This window comes from Pleurodeles waltl, chromosome 9 (genome assembly GCF_031143425.1).
Source record: "Pleurodeles waltl isolate 20211129_DDA chromosome 9, aPleWal1.hap1.20221129, whole genome shotgun sequence".
In the NCBI taxonomy this organism is placed as follows: Eukaryota; Metazoa; Chordata; class Amphibia; order Caudata; family Salamandridae; genus Pleurodeles; species Pleurodeles waltl.
In genome coordinates, this window is record NC_090448.1 from 1,101,786,805 (window position 1) to 1,101,808,792 (window position 21,988).

Below are 21,988 nucleotides of genomic sequence, written 5' to 3' on the forward strand. Positions count from 1 at the left end.
ACCTAGCCACAGATTCCTCACTGAGCCCCCCATCCTCCCTGTTCTGTGATTGTACCCTGTCCATTAATAAGATCCCAAGTCTAACAATCTGCAAACTGGTTGACCAGTTTGCTTTTGGGGCTTAGCATCTGGTGGCGGTGACAGCTCCGAAAGCAACTACCAGCAGTGTGCACGAGTGACACCTATATAGGTTCTGCATCTCATTTCCGGAGGGGAATGGTGTTCGTGTGAATCCATGTAGCACCACCTACCGGCACAGAGAGGTACTGCCCAAAACTTTCTAGCTCCATTCTGACGCCTAGGAAATATTTCAAAGCTGAGAACTCTGCAGCTATATAGAGTCTCTACCCAAAACAGCGTTACTGAAGGTGAACAACTTTTTCGATTGCTCTTTCATTTAAAGGATGGGAAAGAGGAAAATCTCTATATGTGATGTAGTACAGATACAATCAGCCAAAGGACAATGAATATGGGCGTATCAGTACGTGAGACACAACATCTAGTGGTTGAAGGAGGGCTGAACGTTTTCACTCTTTCTGTGTAGACGGCAATATTTTGCCATGAATGGCACAAGCACTGTTAAGGCAAACCTAAAGATGATAACCTATGAATGTTTGCAAGTCAAATTTGGCTCCTGAACCCCACCAAAAATGCGGCTGTATTCAGACGCCCCCACAGAACATTGATTTTCTTTTTTCCTTTTCATGCCTTTTTGGGACAGGGAGTCCCTGGCAGGGTAGCATAGGCCTTTGCTTTGCTTAATTTTGTTTTTACTGTTCTGTCAGGCTGTAATGTATTATAAACATAGACTTCTGTCACCCTTTTCTGTTTACACCACTTCCGCCGCTGCACGTAGTCGAATGACAGGCTTTAAATTAAAAACTGCAAGTGCACTTGTGCTTTAGACTTATTAAAAGCTCTCCCCTGCAGAGTTTAAAAAACATAAAAACAAAAGGCCATTGGTGCTATTCGGGTGTTTGCACTCCCTTGCAAGTCTACATTAAAGTATAAAAGTGCCTCACTGCTTCACTGCAAATTTATGCCACGGACTTTAAAAATGTTTGCCAAGTTCTGAGCTTTTGGAAAAACCTGGGCATTTGGCTTATTACCAATGGGTCACGGCCCAGTGGGGTAAGTCCCCTGGATACTCTGTCAAAGAACATAATAAAAATACACCGGGGATGTGTTAGTCTAACGCCCAAGGAATACTTTGGTTTCTTTACACTCATGACCACATTGGTAGAGAGACAGTTTGTTTCAATTTTGAAGTGTGTTAGAAGCATTTAGAATGTATTGCTTTTGCAGTAGTTACCGTAGTTGTGGGGCTTGACAACTGGAAGGAGTTCACACCTTAAGGTTATTTTATTCCACAGTTGTCACAACTCTTTGCAAGGTACTTAGATGGGCAGATTGCTTTAATCAAGATACTTGAGTGGAGATAGAAAACAAGACCTAGCTATGTGAAAACAGATGTAAAGAGAAGACAGACGTAAAATGAACACCTTGCATCGTTCCTTACGGCCCAGTAACGCTACTGACCTCTTATTCTCTCAGTATCCAACAGTTGTGATTTTTCAGTGTCCATCCATTGTCACCCCTAGTAGTCCCCACGTTTACTCCCCAGGCAAAAGCTGTGTTCTTTAATGTTGCTACTATTCCTTAAACATGTTCAATGTATTCAGTACTTCAAATCCTCCAAATCTCCCCTGCAGTCCTCCCCGCATCCCCCCAAGTTTGTTCATCCACTTCATGGCAATCTGACACCTCCCCACAACACCCCCTCCACTACCGCTCTAGCTTGTTTTCATCCTGCCACCGAGGAATAACAAGGGGGGTTGTTTTCTTGCCCCACCCGAACCCTAACCGCCCCTTCATCCCCAGAATGTCTCCTCATGTGAGAACCATCATGTCCCTAATATGTCTGTTGAGAACACTTCTAGAATGTCAGAGGAAATGGTAACTCATCATAGCAGCCAGTTTGCCGCCATGTTCCAAATAATATGCAGGAAGGGTGTGAAGGGTGTTGTGTCTCCTTCAGAGGGTCACCATAAGGAGGAAAACTCTACAAAGGGGAAACACCTCGTTTGACAATCTTGTAAAGCTTGATTAGATGTTTAGGTAGCACTTGAGAAATCAGCTAGCCATCAGACAACTCCTGGCATTAGCAAGGAAAAAAGTTAAAGCAAGACTATGCCATGGTCACAGAAGGAAAATTATTGAACCCGTTTGAAACAAAAATAGTGTCAAGGAGTGAAGATCACGCTGAAAATTCAGGGTCTGAAATGGGTTTCAACACATCTGTGCATAAAGCCTCATGTACGTATGCTTCACAGGTAGTGACTCTACAACATTGTGAATTGGGAGACTCAAACATCCTCCAATAAGCAGACCACCATCTTGGGAAGGGCTATTTACAGAATTAGACTCTGGTTCTTTCCAAGAGCTCAGGGCAATTGTTATACTATGAAGAAGAAGCCCAGGTTTGACATCCTGCCTTCGAGTAGAAATCTATAGTCCCAAGGATGCCCTTAGCTCCATGCTGCTTGCAGAAAACCCCTCCAAGTTACTGCGAGTGTGGAAGCTCTGTAATAACTCAGGTGGTGAGGATGCTGAGCTTCAGTCTGAGCTCTGATTGAGAATCATTTCTTCCCCTTCTGTACCAAGGCACTATTGGGTGAGCTCTCTGTAGTGTCCTTTGAACCTATTCCCAAGCAAGTGAGACAAAGGGTAGCATTCATTCCCCCAAAAGGAAAGATGCTCCTGTTATGCTCTGAATACTCGCATTTGAAAAGTTGATGCCTAACAATCACGGTGCTCTCTAATTAAAAACCACACTCCTTGTTCACTTTCCTCTGTGCTTTCTCTATAGCCACTACCATGGGCTTCTGCAGGGGGGGGGGTAAAATGGTGTGCTAGCCCCCTACCCGGATTTAAGTACAGCCTGGTGTGCAGGCCCACAGTGCAGCGTAACACTACGGCCGCCGTAGTCAGTTTTGCCGGTTATGTAAATTGTCAGAATCTAGGCTGACAAAAACTGCATGATATTACTTTTCAGTGCTTTGCGTTTGTGCTGTAAGTACAAAATGAGGGCTACGTTTGAATGCAATTGGTAGCCCTTAATATTTAAGACACACAAAAGGGACAAAAGGGGATGCACATTACAAATTACATACTGTACTTTATATTCATTTATATTGCTACAAATCGGAAAACAATCAGGGGCGGCTCCTCGATTAGGGCGGAGGAGCCTTGCCCCCCCAAGCCAGCAGCAGAAGCTGCAAAACGTTCACAACAAGGGGATAATAAACTATTTTTATTATCCCCTTGTTGTGAAAGGGGCGGGCATCTGAGATGAGGAGCAGCGAGGGGGAGTGCTCAACACTCCCCCTCACTCTGCGCATGCATGTTTGGCCGCCGTCTCGGGCCGGCCAAACACACATGCGTGGTAGGCTCTCTCCAGCCCAGTAACAAAGTTGCCAGGCTGGCGAGAGCCTGCACAGGCTCCCAGTCTGCCTGGGAGTGCCCTGGCTGGGCGCTCCCAGCCAATCCGGACGCTGCTTTGAGCAGCGTCAGGATTTGCCACATGGCAGGCAGGGAGCCTGTGCCTGCATGCCGCCAGCAGGGAATTGGAGCCGCGGCGCGGACGGTGTCAAAAAGGTAAGTGTTTGTTTTTAAAAATGTTTATTTAATAAAATTTTAGAGCCCACTGTCACCACCCTTCCCGCACGCTGCACCTGCCCTGCTCCTTATGAGCGAAGCGAGCTGCGACTGAAAACAATTAGGATTACTTTCAATATGTTTTGTGAGTGCCATCATTGTTCCTGAGACCCATTAAACCTCTTTACATATTGATTCATGTAGAATGCTCATACCAGTGTTAAAAGTTAATAAACCAACTCACAAGAAGCACAACTCCAAGACTTGTGTGAGGAGTCTCATATTTAAATGCACCTGAAAGAAGCTTGAGACCTTTGTACACCAGAGAACAAAAAAAACCTCAGCGTTTCCGATACATTTGCATCCAGAGGTGTAGTCCAATCTAGTCTTAAATCATATAAACGTTCACTAATTTACTTTGATCTGTAATCCATGAATTTGAATCTGGTAAGTGCAACCCACCTTTCAAAGCAGTGTGTAATTGTGTACTTTGCAGTGCTTAAAAATGATAACATTGAGGCATGAAGGGACATATATATTATTATTATATATATATATATATATATATATATATATATATATATATATATATATATATATATATATATATATATATAGATTGATTGATAGATATATACATATATACACATATACATGTATAGATAGATATATTATTGCAGTATCATAGATTTTCCAGAAAATACATATCACCTAGTTAAAACTTGAAAAGGGACAGAAAATGAAGTCATAATATATGCCTTATCATGAGTCGTAAAAGTTGGGTAAAGAGAAGTAGTGAAACAGAAGTGTTAGATGTTCAGTAGATTACCTAAAATAGTATCTTCTTACAGTATTACAGTTTATCTCATTTGTTGAAATGCTTTGTGATTAATATTTTGTTCATTTGGTCCCTCTCCTATTAAGAAATTACAGCTCCGACTCTTTGGATCAAGCATCTAGTTATTAAAGACTCCAAATTGAATGCATCCAGCATGAGAAACTCAGGTATGTATTTAAATTCAATAATATGATGTATTTCTTTAAAGAATAACAGAGGGAATAACTATACTCTTCACCACAAACCATGGCTGGAAGGTTTAGTGTAGGTTAGTCAATTTTACCTTTTTTATGACAATCTGGACTGGATTCCAACATCTTCTACCTAGGAAATACAGTATTCTTAAATGTGATTTGCCAGAGTTATAGCTTTATTTAATAGCAGTTGCCATGTGTCACATTGGCATTAAATATAGAGCAAACAGTATCAAAATCTTCCTAGGATACTGAATAAACACTACTGCTCAACACTAATTGAGATAGTTTTTATTTTTAAGATTCCAATTTATATCACCAACAGGTTTTTTTGTGTGGAAAAAAGATCAGATTTCAAACTGTTCAGAAAAGATTAATCAAATCAAATTGATGGGTTAACAACCAATATTCTCAGGTATCAGCCAAAAGAGAACTGAAGGTGGATGAACAAGCCTTTGAACAACTTTACACACCATATGAAAACTCGTACAGGTTCCTGCTCCTTTGTATTTGAAAAAAACTGATGGGAGGGTGTAGGAATAACCATCTTTTTTAGGGTGCTGCCATATTTATTACCTTGACTGGTTTGCTGTATGTGGAACTCTCTGTACTTTACCCCTGTTAACCAGTGGTAAAAAGCCTGTACTTCTCCTTTCAATATGATGAAACTGATATACTGATAATTGGTATATTTAATGTACATATGGGGGCCTTGTATCTGACACAGAAAACACCTAAGGCCTGTATGTTAAGTGACACCAGGGGACTGCAGAACATATTGTGTCATGCACTACAGTGACAACGTAAAACATGGTTTCAAGTCTGCCATTACAGCCTGATTGTAGTTTAAACACTGCAATTTGACTGGTTAACATAAACCCTTTGACAGGTCAAAACCTCCCTTTCAAGTATTAATAAGACACTCCAATGTAGGCCTAGTAGTCCTCAAAGCATGGTGCATGGTTTTTAAAAGTAGGACATGCAGAAATCTAATGTTAATTTATATTTCACTCAAAAATCAATTCAGTGGTGAAGTATGGATTTTAGTAAATATTAAGGAAGATTACCTTTTAGAAAGTAACCCTTTTCCTGCCTGAAGGTCCTTGAATCTAATTTGCATTTTTTCTTCTACTTCTGTCAGCTAGTAATTAGCATTTTCAAAGGTGTGAAAGGGGTGCTAAGTGCTTCCCTGTAGCAAACAAAAGGCTGACCTGAATTGGTAAAGATGACTCCTCTGAACCTCCCAAAATATGCAGAGTGGTGACTGTAAGCATCCTTTTAAACAAAACTTTGTCAACGTCTGCTTGATAGGTCTGTTGGATTTTACAAATAACACTAGGGGTAAACTTGAAAGGAAACAAAAAAGGATGCCAAAACAATTCCTATGTATCCACTGTCTGTTCTGTTTGATGAAGGGTCTGTCTGCCTTTCCATTCAGATATCTGCCTCTGGCTTTTTATTTATTTTTTACATCTAACATTGGGGGCTCTTGGGGGGGGACAGAGAATGACAAAACAATTCTTGTGTATCCACTGTCTGGTTGCTGAAGGATATGCTTTGTCCCATCAGATTTCTGTCTCGGTTTTTGCAAATAACAATGGGTTGCACATGATAGGAAGGGAACCAGAACAATTCTTATGTATCTACTGTCTAGTTGCTGATTATTTCTTGTGGTTATTTCTTGAGGTAGGTATTCATTTACCCAAAATAATGAACCAATGTCTTACAAAGGGTAAATAACCTAAAAGTATCTTTGAAGCATCTTTGATATGTCCACACTAAAAAGAATGTTTTAAAAATGCAGAAAAGATTGATGAAAAGTAGATATCCGAGCACATAGGTGAGACATTTTTTGAAATTCAGACAAATGTTGAGATCCTAATGAATGGATCTGTTATCTATCTTATGATATAAGGTGGCACCTATGATCCTTCAACTGTCTCTGCACGTTTTTTACATATATTACTAGTGGTCAATAATTGTTTTCTATAGCAACTTGATATACCTGGCAAATTACAAGCAATAAAACAAACTATCCGTGTCCACATACGAAATACTTCAGGTGAAAAAAGTCTCTTCCAAGTCCCCACGTGTCCAAACAGGGCCAGTGGAGACTTTGGGTGGGCTTCTGATCGCAAAGAAATCTCATTCACCAAAGTTCAGATATCACCACATCCAATGGGCTCCTCATGATCAAAGACATAGGCTTTACCAGTCCACTCCACTCTCAAATTCGCAAGGTATCATACCAAAACTCTACCCAGCAGAGCCACCAGCTCGTTCCTGATTGTGTGTAGTCCTTGTGCCTTCAAACTGAGATCAGGAAACAAAACAAACCTCTTTCCTTCCCACTGCAAGGCCAGTTTCAAAGTACATGGCTTTTTTAGCAGCACATTGCACAAATCTGGATTACACTAAACTACAGTAATGAAACCTCTAGCAGAATCATCAGAGATTCCTGCCTTTTCAGAGGGAAGACTGTATGCCTTCCAGATCGGGTGCTCACTGTTGTGGTCGGGGGTGCTAGGTGTTGCACAAAGAATGACTCCATCATCTACAGCACTTTCTTATACGGGGGACCGTCAGGTACACTAGGATCCTAAGATAAGCCCTGTGCTACAGGTTTTCCAGTGCTTCAATCCTGCTATAAAGTGACAGCAGGGCCTTTGTCGTCTCTCCCTGAAATTCCTTCTGCACCTCTGAATCTTCATCCAACAGATCCAGCATGGGTTGTGTTAAAAACATCCTAGAACACATCGATTTCATAGACAACTCCACCTTATTTCCCTTGCCATCCAGCTGGTCTAAGCTTGCTTCCACTGCAGCAAATTACCTTTCCACCTTACCTTATTTCTTCTTAATAGATTCTCGGACAACATATTCCTTTTGGACCCACAGCCAGGTCTCACACTGTGTTGTCATCCTCGCCGTCTGTTGCTCAACTCTCTTTTTCTTGAGGCAGGCTAGAGAAGGTCCTTCTGTTCACACTTGTGACCTCTGTCAGACATGGTTTGACACTCCAGTTCCAGATCATGGTCACATGCCTCTTGATCCTCTACTGGGATCACCAAATAACTGCTCTCCTGGATGCAACACCTTCCATTTAAGCCAGTTCCCAGCATCCACGTTCCCAAACCAGAAATCAGCATGGGACAGAGTTTGGCCCTACCTATTGAGTGCAGGTAGCTTGTCCATTCGCCACCATGCTTAGCAACTCATTGGTGCCCGGGTATCTGTACCAATCCTCTCACCAGCAATGTTAAAGTCCTCCAGCACCTCAGTCCTTCATTGCCACAATCTTGGTTGCACTCTTCACAACCAAAAGATCACATAAACAACTCCTCATTCAAAAAATACACCAATTCCTCCATCATTTCAGTAGCTGCTGCTGCCCCTCCACATGTTATGATAAAAGCGGGTTTAGAAGGAGAACACAACGGATTCCTGCTAAGCTTTGAGTGCAGCACAAAGCTGGGGCATACTTCTTCACCTCATCTGCCAATGCGGCTGATTGGTTTGATACTCTTGGGGAATGGCACCGAAGGCAGCATGTGCGCTTTCGGGCTTGGGATGGAAGGGGCCCTAGCTAGCAGTCAGCATGTCTGCGAAGGCATTCCTCTGGCATGGAGACAGGTGCTGGGTTGCGACAGACAGGGAGAATCCTGATTCGACCCAATGGTACTTTGGAGGACTCCAACTGTGTACTGGACACTAGAGACTCATTCTTAGAGCATAGAGGTGAATGGGTTTCCTTGAGTGACAGCATGGATATGTGATGACATATTGCTATCTGATTCTTTTCTGTGTGTCCTGATATATGCATTTTATCTGCACCTCTACCTCATTGAACAAAATGGGAGAATAGAGGAGTGCTTTTGTCACTGTCTTTAAAATCAATGTCTTTGGGAAGGATGGGATGGTGTAATGTGATTTTTTACATTGTTACATTGTGGTCCTGACAATATGTGCCGGCAGGGGGGTAACGGAGGGCAGCAGTCCCATAGGGGTGGTTTGAGTGCCTGTGGCCTTGCAGTCCCGGTGGGATGCTAGGCCCTTATCTTGAAGCAACTGTGGTAGTTGAGAGTATGGTCTCCTTGGAGGGGTGTGGGGCGATGGGTACTAAGTGTTGGCCTAGATGTTTGGGCTAGAGTTGTTTGGACACACTGCCCATGGGTGTTTTTTTGGGGGGGAATTCCTGTTGTTCGTTGTTGATTATGTGGATGGTTTGATTTTTCTACAATACATGGTCAGGACAATTGGTGCAATATGAGTGCGGAGAGTGTGCAATGCGCTGTGGGATGAGCAAATGTGGCCTCAATTAGAGAGATGGACACTGTTTGGAAGTTCCTAATGTGAAACGCTCCTGGTTTGGACCAGGGTACCACGAGAAATAAAGTGTATTCATATTTGAGGCGCTACGAGATTGCAGTGGCCCTTTCTCAGGAAACACCTACCTTGGGGTATTGTATTGCTCAACTGAGGCAGAGATGGAAAGGTTAGGTCTATGCGACCTCCTAGTCCAGCTATGCAAGAAGATCATTAATCTGGTTGGTGCCTTGGTCATCTTTTGTGGCTAAAAGTGTGAAGCTAGATTCTGAAGGGAGGTATGTGATTGTGTCCAGTACCCTAGACATTAGAGACATAGGCTTGATGAACATTTGTACTCCTAACGTGGATGATGATGGTTATTTTGGGACAGTGATGGGTGTGGCTGTGGAGTACATTGGTCTGGAAGCAATGCTAGTTGGTGATTTGAATCATGTGTTGGATGGTAACATGGATTCCCTTCTTCCCAAAGATGAATACCAACCCTGCGTTGACGAGTGCCCTAAGGAAGGCTATGGGGGTATGGGGTTGCAGGATGTGTGGAGAGTGTGCAGTTCTTAGGCCTGCATCTATTCCTGCTTTGTACCTGCAGAGGGGACGCGTAGATGCTTGGACTATTGCCTGATTTCTGGTACCATGTTGCAGAATGTGGTCGATGTTTCCTGTTTAATGCAATGTTTATATAATCACTCCCTGTTGCTGCTCTCATATCAGGGGGCAGTGCCACCCTTAGGGTTCTGCTGTGGAGGGTAAGAGTAGAGGCATTGGCATACTTGGAGGTGCTGGATCACTATTTGAAGAAAAATTGGGAGTATGAATGCAAGGGCCATGTAGAGTGGGATCCCATGAAGGGGGTTCTGCTGAGGGAATGTATGAAGATGACGTATGGAGTGAAGCAGCAGTTGCCCCGAATTCTCAATGTCTTAGAGAAGCATCTTAGTGCCCTTGGGGAGAGTATGGTTGTGCAGCCACAGTGACTGGCTGAGTGGAAGGAGTGCAGACAGGATTTGTTGGAGACATTGGATGGCTTGGATAGATTTGTCCCTACCAGCTATAGAGAGCACCTCCATGTAGAGGGGAATAAGCCTAGTAGAATGCTTGCTACACTTCTCCACAGCATGACCCATAGTCCCCCGGTGGTGGAGGTCAGAACGCACTGGGGCAGGAGGTGCACACTCCACTAGGTATCACTGAGGGCTTTGCAGCGCATCTACCGCATTCATAGACAAAGTTGTAGACATTGCTACCCCCCTAGGCCCTTGCATCAGACAGCTACCTCCTCCTCGACTACCTGAATTTCCACCTCGAGAACCGTGCAGATCCAAACACCTCTGCTCTACTCAACAACCTCACCACCCTCTACTTTAGACAGCTGGTCTCTGCACCGACACACATCGCAGGACACACACTGAACCCCATCTTCACCTCAAGCAACCGGATCACCATCGAGATCATCTCCAAACCAGACTGGACCAACCACTGCTGCATACACTTCACAATCACCGCATCCAGCAGCCGCACCCGCGCCTCTAGGGCCCCCCATAGGAAATGGAACAAAAAATCCTTCCCTCCTCCCTCCGATGACGCCAACACAGCAGCACGCAATCTCAACGCATGGATCACTGAATGCGCCAACACTCTAGACCCCTCCGGCTGACATTGGCCAAAAGCGTACCTAAGAAAGCCAGGTGGTTCCCCACCGAACTCCAAGAATCAAAGCGTACCCGCAGATGTTTAGAGAAAAAATGGATAAACAGCCAAACCAGCAAAGACCTCGCCTCACTCAGAGCCACTACCGCCACCCACTGCCAACAAATCAAGAACGCTAGGAAGGACGCACTCCGGGAGTGCATCAACTCCTCCGCACACAACTCTAAGAAACGCTTCTTATTCATCAACAAGTTCACAGACCCCCCCCCGTCTGAAGCCACCAGCATCCCCCGTCACAGGACCTCTGAGACAAACTCTCCACCTTTTTCCACTGCAAGATCCAGGACACCTACAACAGCTTCCTCCTGGAAAATCCTGGCACTGGAACCTGTGACCGAGCCTCCCCCCTAGAACCCACCCAAACCATCCAGAGCTGGTCCACGCTCTCCACAGAGGAAACAGTCAGCATCATGAACAGCACCCACTCCGGAGCCCCCAAGGACCCCTGTCCTCACCACATATACCTCAGAGCCAGCCATCCATTGCCCCCGAGCTCAGGAACACAATCAACTGCTCCATCAACACTAGCACCTTTCCCGAGGACTGGAAACACGCTGAAACACACCCTCTCCTGAAGAAACCTTGGGCTGACTCATCACAACTAAATAATTTCTGGTCCATCTCGCTGCTACCCTACCCTGACAAAGTACTGGAGAAAGCAATCAATGTACAACTACGGAACTTCATTGAGGCCAACAACTCCCTGGACAGCTCCCAGTTTGGCTTCTGCAGCAACCATAGCTCGGAGACAGCCCTCCTGGCAGCCACCGGCGACATCCAATTACTCCTAGACCATGGCCACACTGCATCGCTCATACTCCTCGACCTCTCAGCAGCTTCCGACATGGTCTCCAACAGCACCCTGCGCATGAGACTCCACGACATAGGAATCTGCGGAAGAGCCCTGGAATGGATTCACTCCTTCCTTTCTGGGAGGACACAGAGGGTCAGACTCCCGCCCTGAGCATCCAGACTCACAGGAGTCAACTGCGGGGTCCCCCAAGGATCCTCACTGAGCCCCACACTGTTCAACGTATACATGGCCCCTCTCGCAGCCAACATCAGAAGCCCGGGTATGAACATCATGTCGTATGCCGATGACACACAATTCATAATTTCCCTCACTGAGGACCTGGACACTGCCAAAAGGAACTTCCACTCAGGAATGGAAGCAGTCGCCACCTGGATGAGAGAAAGCTGCCTAAAGCTCAACTCCAACAAGACTGAGCTCATCATCTTTCGAAACACCACCTAAACTTGGGACGACTCCTGGTGGCCTGCATCCCTGCACTGACTGAGCATGCCCCAACCTAGGCATCATCCTCTACTCCTCCCTATCCATGACCCACCAGGTAAACTCAGTCACCTCATCCTGCAGGCACACACTTCGCAAACTTCGGAAGACCTTCGGATGGATCCCAGCAGACTGTTGCAGGACAGTCACCCACACCTTAGTCACAAACAAGCTCGACTACGGCAATGCCTTCTATGCTGGCACCTCAAATAGAAACATCCAAAAACTTAAACTCATCCAGAAGGCCACCGCCAGACTCATTCTGGACCTCCCACGCCGAGATCACATCTCCCAACACCTGAGGACCCTCCACTGGCTACCGGTCGAGAAGTGAATCACCTTCAAGCTACTCACCCACACATTCAAGGCCATACACAACGCAGGACCAGCCCAGCTGAAACACTGCGGCTCCTTCTACATCCCCGCCAGATCACTCTGCTCTGCCCAGATGGCCCTGGCCACCATCCCTCGCATCCGCAAAACCACTGCCGGAGGACGATCCTTCACCTGCATTGCAGCAAAGAGCTGGAACAACCTCCCCTGCACCTCAGACAAAGCCCGTCGCTCACCATCTTCAGTAAGAACCTCAAGACATGGCTTTTCGTAAGAGGCCCCTCTCCCCCCTTCAAGCGCCTTGTAGCTGCGCGTTACAAAAACTGATTGATACAGAGATAATATGCAGAACCCACTGTGTCCCTGCCAACGGTGGGAGGTGCATATCTCACTAGCTTACAGATGGCCCCCCTGTTGAAAGGAGACAGACACAGTTTAGATGCTCCCATATTGAGGGAGGAGATAGTGGTTGCGATTTGGACTTTAAAGACAGGAAAGGTCCCAAGATGTTATGGTCTGCCGGCCGAATTGCCCCAACGAAGGGCTGACATTTTTGCTGACTGCTTACAATGAGGCCTACAAAAGCTGTCTGTTACCAGAGTCAATGAGGGAGACACTCATTGTTCTGTTGCCTAAAGTGGACAAGGATGCTGGGGAGGTGTCCTCATACCGACCCTTCTTGATGCTAAAAGTGTATATAAAAAATACTCAGCAGGATCTTGGTCTCCAGATTGCTGGAGCACCTGCCACAGATGGCACATGGGGACCAGTATGGCTTTATCCCATATAGGAACACTAAATGTAAGTTGCAGAGGATAACGCTGGTCATGCATGCTCCCATATTGGAAGACGATCATTGCGCTTTGGCGGTGCTTTACATAGAACAAGCATCCCTCTCTTGGGAATTCATCTGGTAGGTCCTGCTGAAGGTGGGCATTGAGAAAAGATACACAAAATGGATGCAGCTGTTATATAGTGCCCTGATGGTGCAGATACATGTGGATGGGACAGTGTTGCAGCTCTTCTCTTTGTATCAGGGGATCAGACAGGGCTGGCCATTGTTGTCCCTCCTCTTCATGCTAGCGATTAATCCCTTTACGTGTAGGCTGTGCTCTGTGATGACAGTGTGGGGTATTAAGATTGGTGTGACCCAGACGTGATCTCGAAATACTCTGATGATGCCTTGGTGTATCTGCACCAACCCACATACCTGGTTCCTACTTTGCTGACTGCCCTATCTGATCAAAATTGTTTCTGTTGGGAGAACTGGGAGTGAGACAGGTGGAAGACATTCCTCGTTTGGAACTTCTCCGGATGTCCAGAGTTCGAAATCTTGGGACCAGGATTGGGTTGGAGGTAGCAAAATTTGAACCTTTGGAAATAGGAAGGGTATTGGAGGGGTGCAAACCCACTGTAAGGTTCTGTAACCCTCTCCAATTATCCCTAATGGGTAAGCTGGCGTTTGTGAAAATGGTTATCCTGCTGCATGCACTGATTGTGTGTTTCACGAGGCCATGTTTGAGATCCCCAGATGGTATTTCATAGAATTGGACAAATTGGTTGTTGAACTGTTGTTGTGCCTCGGGGAGGAAAATAGTTAGCTTGGCTACACTCAAGCACCCCTGGAGGAAGGGGAGGTTGGAATTGCTGTGCCTGGATCTATACTACTTGGCTGCTCAAATGCAACATACGGTGCATTGGTTTGATGAAAGGGAGAATTGGGTGCGGAGATTGTTGCGAGATACATGTGGTGGTGTACCCTTGCCAGAGCTCTTGATGTTGGGGGCTAGGGTCCTGGACTTGATGCTGTTTGTGGTCAAGCAGGTGTGTGGGGCCTGGAAGAGGGTGGTTAGACACGTATTGCGGAGGGCACATTATGTACCTGATATGTATTTGGACACTGCACCCATTCGCGCAAACAGCGATGACAATGTCGATTGATAGATGGCGTGCCAGGGGGTGTGATCCAATACAGGACTTATATCATGATCCATTTATTTCCCTGGCCAACACAGTGGAATCATATAACTTGAGGACCGGTCAGCTTTTACAATGTACCAAAATTGCAGAGACAGCCCATGGAATATGGCCTTCTTTTCCTTATGGCCCATGAGCCTCACAAAAATTTGAGACAATACTGAATATGGCTGGGGGTCGGAGACTGATCTTGCGTGTGAACAGGGCGCTGCAGGAAGATCTCCCACTGCGCCCCCTGCCAGTGCAAACTAGTGGCATGAGATTCTGGGTGCTCCTCTTTCCGATAAGAAATGGGAGGAGGTGCATGAAGGGGTCTTCCACGAATGCAAGATTAAAACTGCCTCCATATAATGGAGTCCGCCAGGTAAACCTCATCCCGACCAGGCTACGTGCAATTTATCCATGTATTTGTCCTCCTGTCCATGCTGTTCCAGGGATGGAGCCGATTTTATACATATCTTCTGTGGGGGTCCCGTGCTTGATACATATTGGCAGGCAGTATTGGAGACCTTGAATGCGGTTACAGGATGGTCCATTCCTAGGGAGGCTGGGCAGTGCCTGTTGGGGAGGATCCTGGCTCAAAAGAAAAAAAGGTGAGTAGGAAATTTCTCCTTTTGGGTTTGGTGTTCGCTAAATGAAGGTGGCCATTTAATGGTTGACCCCTATCACTAAGAATGGTTGACTGGGTGCCAGATGTGGCTGAATGTACAGTGGCTGAGGAGAGCCATTTGCAAAAAACATGAAAGGATAATAAGCTGGCAGACGACCTGCAGGCCTGAGCGGCAGTGATGCTGAGCTTCTGCCGCCCCCGGACGCCCTGCCCCTGTGAGCTGTGGGGCAGGTGTTAGGGTGGGCAGACTAGGTGCTATAATAGTGGTCTGGTCTTGGTGAGTGCTGTATTTGTGAATGATCAGGTGGGAGCATCAGAACGAACCGGCTCTTGTGGCCATTTCATTTATTAAATTGTGCTGCATTGCTCAGTGCTTTGGTTGAGCATGTTGGGGTGGTGGTCGGGGGGTTCGGTTCTCTTCACAAAAAGTATATCACTGTGATAAACTTGTCGGCTACATTCTACTAAAAATTATAATTAAAAAAATGACAATGGAAGGATACAAACAAAGGAAAAAGCAGGAAGGCTACTTGTCCCAGAGGCAAAGCAACCACTCGCAGTGTACAAATCCTGCCCTCAGACGTGCAGGTAGTCACACCTACTTATTCACACCACTGCTAAATCCGAAGAATTTAGATCCTATCAAATTCCCCCCTTTACACTTCCGAAAGACACAGAAATTAATCACCTGAACAGTATTTTTTTCCAATGGGCTTTCCATTCTCTGCCTTTCTGTGGAGCGGTCAGAACTAGATATTTTGGAAACCGAAAATGGGGAAGCAATCAAATCAATGAGTACGGGAAAGGCATCAGACGAGGAGGGTTTTCTTTTTTGAAGTTTTTTCTGTCATTCTTTCCTACTTCTTTCATCTTTGTGTGTTTTTCCCTCTCTTTCTCTTGGTAAATGTCTGATGGTTAAAAAAAAGTGCTGGTCACCAAAACTGAGTGTTGCTGGCTCCCACTGGCACAAATTAAGCAGTGCCTGGAAGTGTCTCGATGCAGTTTGTCAGCAGCGTATTCCATTGATCAACATTGGTATCAAAATACTTGGAACTTCTTAGCTGCTTGACTCCAGTGTAACATCCCACTCCTGTACTTTATGTGGGTTGAGCACCCAGGTGATCATCCAGGTGCCATACGAGGACTCTAATGCACCGTTTGTGGAAGGTGACAAAGGAACACAGAGTCACTGGCAGTATCCTTGGATGCTGAGAAAGCCTTTGACAGGGTCAACTAAGGATATCTATTTCATACCATGATCATTCCTTAGTCTACACATTTTATACAGAAATGTCAATAATGTCAATGTTCCATTGTATACTGATTGCATCTGTTAAGCTAAAGATATTTCTGCATGTAGATGATAACCTTCTGGTGGTTGGTGGCCCAAAGTACTTATTGTTTGCGGCAATAGAAGTTGTCAACAACTATTCATTAGTTTCAGGGAATAAGATCAGCTAAGATAAGAGTCACGTTCTGCTCACAAACTCCAGATCTGTCGCAGACTATGTAACTTTTTTCGTTTTCCATGGATATTCTTATCAGCAGAAATGTATCATCTGTAGTTGCAGATAACATTTAGCTCTCCTTGATAACATTATTGATGATTTGGTGATATGGTACAAATTACAATTCTCTGTATAAGGAGAGTACAGAATATTAAGATGGTGACACTGCATTTGCTCTACTTTGTTTGCAGTGCTCTTACAGAACCCATGTACCTCGCTACTCAAACTTGACAAGACAGCGAATTTTATTTTACAAAGCACTTGATGCCCACATCTGTAAAGTTCAGGCTCTTTGCTGCTATGGGATTGGGTGGTCTACAATTCCCCTTCAACACACTTCACATTTAGCATATCACGTTCCCAGATAGGGTGACTATTGGCAGACAACATCTGTAGGGATTGAAAGGGTGGTTTAATTTGTGTGGCAGGCCATATTTGTCAAGTGACCCTAACAAACCAGTACTAATAGGGATGGAAAACACTTTGATGCATGCAGTTGAAACACTGGATAGAACATTACATGGAAACTCAGACACATTGCGAGGCTCAGTAATGCATACTTACCTAAGTAAATAGGTGCCTGATTTCAGGTCTTCATAATGTATAATTGCTGACTTGCATTCAGGTCCTCTAGAGGCACTTCTTAGTCCTAAATGGCAATGAACTTTCCACAGAATACACAGAAAAATTGCATAACTTATTTGTGCACAATCTAGAACTACAGTAAGCAATGCTGAAATTCAATGTCCAAAGGATATAACTTGATTGGTATTGGTCACCCCATAAACTTTACAAGGTCAACCTCCCAAATGCTGGAGGTGTGAATTTGTGGTAGGAGACATGACACATTTGCTAAGGGACTGCCTGGCATAATTGTGTATTGAAATAAGGTATATTCCACGATGATCATGATCAGTGCACAGTGGCGTAACGAAACTGGAGGGGGCCCCCCTGCAAAGACCACAAAGGTCCCCCCTGCGTTCACTCATGAGCTGTCAGGCCACGGTGCTGTGCTGGGAGCCCCCCCGCACCTGTGGGGGCCTTTGTTATGCCACTGTCAGTGCATTGAATTGACACCCTACCCAGCATTAGCACTGTTACATGACACGTTAAACACTGATCATCCCCCTTGCTGTTGGAAATAGTGGGTTACCATGACATGGCACAGCTGGGGGTAGAGGGACCCTCCACATATAAAGCCTGATTAAATGAATTGATGCTTGTGGCATCACACAAATGTGTTGTGTACAGGTGTACAAGTTACTTACCTTCGGTAACGAAATATCTGGTAGAGACATATTCTAGTTGCAGATTCCTTACCTTCGAATTTTCCCTCAGGCGTCAGACTGGATCCAAAGATTTTTCTACGAGCAATACCCTTGTGCATCGGTAGGTGGCTTTGGTCGACTCTGCAGTCGTCACAGGCATTGTGGCCGCCTTTATGACATCGGGAGTAGTACATAGACGCCGTCCTCGCGCAGTGACGTCAGTTGCTTTTAATGACTTTCCACGCCAAAGCACAGAGCTGCTAAGAACACTGAGATTGGTTCGCCAGAGCTAAGGACCTGAAAGAGGGAATCCCTGTCCCTAGAAATCAGTTCGCAAGCAGGTAGGATGGGTGGGCGGTAAGGAATCTGCAACTAGAATATGTCTCTACCAGATATATCTTTACCTAAGGTAAGTAACTTGTACATCTGATAGAGACTTCTAGTTGCAGATTCCTTACCTTAAAATAGATACCCAAACAATGCCATCCTCGTGGTGGGCTGCAAACTAAAATCATACTAGAAAGTCCTGCAGGCCCGAACGACCAAAGTAGCCATCTCGACGGGCCTGACTATCCAGGCAGTAATGCTTAGCAAACGTGTGCAGGGATGCCCACGTAGCTGCCTGACAGATATCCAGGAGAGGAACTCCGCGTGCTAATGCAGTTGATGCAGCAGTTGCTCTGGTAGAATGAGCTTGCAAACCTTCAGGAGGTTGCTTTTAAGCCAATGCCTAGCACATTTTGATGCAAAGAAGCACTCATCAAGAGATGGTATGCTTTTGCACTGCCTTCCCTTTCTTCGCACCCACATAGCCAACAAAGACTTGATCGTCCACCCGGAAATCTTTAATACGATTGAGGTAGAACGCCAACGCTCTTTTTGGGTTCAGGCGGTGGAGTCTCTCCTCCTCATGGGAAGGATGTGGGGGTGCGTAGAAGGTAGGCAAAGTGATGGACTGGCCTACATGAAATGGTGTAACCACACAGGAAGGAAGGAACCTCTAGTCCGTAACACCACTTTGTCAGGATGTACAGACAAGTATGGAGGCTTTGAAGAAAGGGCCTGAAGCTCACTCACCCTGCGAGGCAAGATGATAGCAATGAGAAAGACAGTTTTGAAGGTGAGGAGCCGACAGGACAATTATGCATTAGCTCAAAGGGGGTACACATCAAGTAAGTAAGTACAAGATTAAGATCCCACTGAGGCATGATGAAGGGAGTGGGAGGAAATAAGTGGGTGAGCTCTTTTAAGAACCTACTCACAATAGGAGATTTAAAGAGTGAAGGCTGATCAGGAAGCCTAAAAAAGGCGGAAATGGCAGACAAATACCCTTTAAGGGTCCCCAACGCAGAGCCCTGCTGGGCTAAAGAAAGAATGAACAGAAGAACCTCTGAAAGAGGGGCAGAAAGGGGGTCAACAGATTTGTTGGTACACCATGCCACAAATTTATTCCAACGCCAGGCGTATACAGTTTTAGTCGATGGACGCCTGGCTGCCAAGATAACATTACAGACTTCGGGTGGAAGGGCAAATGCCGTCAACTGTTGTCGCTCAATCTCCACGCATGAAGGCGGAGGTTGGACAGGTTCGGGTGGAGAACCGTCCCCTGCTGCTGTGACAGAAGATCCACCCGAAGAGGCAGCCTGAGTGGAGGATCGATGGACATGCTCAATAGCTCTGTATACCAAACTCTTCGAGCCCAGTCCGGAGCCACCAAGATAACTTGGGCCCGGTCGTACTTGATTTTCTTGAGAACTCTAGGCAGAAGAGGGATAGGCGGGAAGGCGTAAAGGAGGCCGGAGCTCCACTTGAGACGAAAAGCGTCTCTGAGCGAGTGCCGCCTTGGAAACTCCAACGCGCAAAATATCTGACATTGCGCATTCTCTGCGGAGGCAAACAGATCTAACCAAGGCTCTCCCCACTTGAGAAAGAGACCTTGAACCACCTCCGGATGGAGACGCCATTCGTGATCGACAGTGCGTCAGTGTCTGAGTTTGTCTGCTCTGGCGTTGAAAGAGCCCACCAGATGTTGAACCATCAGGGTAATGCCCTGATATTCAAGCCATGTCCAGAGGCATAGTGCCTCCTGACAAAGGGTCCAGAACCCCGCCTGCCTTGTTTGTTGGAATACCACATGGCGGTAGTTTTGTCTGTGAAAACCTGCACAACTTTCCCTTTGAGAGAGGGAAGGAATGCTTTCAACGCAAGCCTGATCGGCCGGAGCTCCAGCATATTTATGTGGAGTCCCGATTCCGCCAGAGACCAGAGGCCTCCACCTCTCCCATGTGGCCGCCCCACCCCAGAAGTGACGCATCTGTCACTATAGAGAGATCTGGTTGGGGAAGGGAGAGGGTTCTGCCGTTGACCCAATCGGGATTCGAAAGCCACCTCTGCGGGTCTTTCACAGTCCCCTCCGAGATCTGGACCATGTCGGAGAGATTTCCCTGATGCTGCGCCCACTGGAACTTCAGGTCCCACTGCAGAGCCCGCATATGCCACTTGGCATGTGTTACTAGCAGGATGCAGGAGGCCATGAGGCCCAGCAGTCTCAGAGTCAGTCTCACCGAAACCCAAGAGCAAGGCTGAAAGATCGGAATCATAGCCTGAATGTCTTGGACTTGCTTTTCGGGAGGACAAGCTCGAAATTGCACTGTGTCCAGAACAGCTCCGATGAAAGGGAGCGTCTGAGAGGGAGTCAGGTGTGACTTCTGCACGTTTATAGTGAACCCCAGCTGGTGCAGGAGGTTCGCCGTAGTCTGAAGGTGGGAGACAACTGTCAGGGGCGAAGGCGCCTTCAACAGACAGTTGTCTAGGTAGGGGAAGACTGAGACCTTTAACCTGCGCAGAGGAGCTGCAACCACCGCCATCACTTTCGCGGACACCGGAGAGGCACTGGTAAATCTGAAAGGGAGAAACGGTAAACTGAAAGTGCTCGTGACCTACCACGAATCGTAGGTAATATCTGTGGGCAGGCAGGATGGGGATGTGGAAATAAGCGTCCTGCACGTCCAAAGCTACCATCCAGGTTCCTGTGTTCAAGGCAGACAGAACCTGAGCCAGGGTGAGCATTTTTTACTTCTCCTTCTTGAGGAAGTAGTTCAGGTCCCGAAGATCTAGGATAGGACGTAAGCCCTTATCCTTCTTTGGTATCAGAAAGTAGCAGGAATAACAACCACAACCTACTTCTGGCACAGGGACCCTTTCTATAGCTCCTTTGGCCAAGATAGCCGCGACTTCCTGGCAGAGAAGCGCCAAATGATCCTTTGGAAGATGATGGAAGGATGGTGGCATGTGTGGTGGTGCAGATTTGAAAGGGAGGGAGTAGCCCTTCCGAATGATCTGCAAAACCCACCCGTCTGTGGTGATATGTTGCCAGTGGGGCAGGTGATGGCAGATCCTGCCACCAACTGGGCGGGAGTGAGGGGACGGACTAGGAGGGTTTGGAGGCTGCAGCGGGGGTAGAGGTGGACTGGACAGACCTCTGGTTTCCTGTCCCACGGCCAAATGGGATTCCACGGCCACGCATAGGCTGTCCAGCGTGCGTGGCACGGTGGCTGGGTTGAGGACACGACTGTGCCCCTTGTGTGTCCACGAAAGGGACGAAAAGCAGACTGTGGTCGGGGTGTGACGGAGGAAAGACCAAGGGACCGAGCTGTAGCCCGGGAATCCTTGAATCTCTCCAAGGCCAAGTCTGCCTTGTCTCCGAAGAAACGAGTGCCATCAAAGGGCATGTCCATGAGTGACTGTTGGACATCCCCCGAGAAGCCAGAAGTATGTAACCAGGCGTGGCGCCGCAAGGCCACTGTTGTCGCAACCGTTCTGCCCAGAGAGTCGGTCGTATCCAGCCCACAACGGATAGTGAACTTTGCTGCGTCTCTCCCATCTTCCACTGCTTGGGAGACGATAGCACGGGCCTCCTCCAGTATCTGCGGCAGGACTTGCGCAACCGTATCTCACCCGGCCCAAAAGGCATGCGGTGTTCACAGACCGCAGTGCTAGGCTGGAGGAAGAAAACAACTTCTTACCAAATTGTTCCATCCTTTTGGATTCCCTATCTGGGGGTGCAGAAGGGAACGTGCCAGAAGAAGAGGAAGCCTGGATTACAAGACTCTCAGGCGTAGGATGTTGGGACAGGAACTTTGGGTCGTTTGGCGCTGGCCGATGGCGGCAAGCGATAGTCCTGTTCACAGGAGCCCCTTGTAGGAGGCTGGCCTGGCTTGTAGTGGGTACCAGAGGTACTTACACCTTGTGCCAGGTCCAGCTATCCCTTATT

The 21,988-nt window shown here is 46.6% G+C and overlaps 1 protein-coding gene across 3 annotated transcripts in view; it reads left to right on the top strand.

Annotated features, from left to right (window-relative positions):
- Window positions 1-21,988, top strand: part of SMOC1 (SPARC related modular calcium binding 1) — a 613,105-nt gene that overhangs the window by 340,634 nt on the left and 250,483 nt on the right. For all 3 annotated transcript variants that reach the window (XM_069208815.1, XM_069208816.1, XM_069208818.1), the window contains exon 7: window positions 4,582-4,662. In XM_069208815.1, coding sequence (XP_069064916.1) covers window positions 4,582-4,662 — 81 coding nt within the window. The remainder of the gene's footprint in view (window positions 1-4,581; window positions 4,663-21,988) is intronic.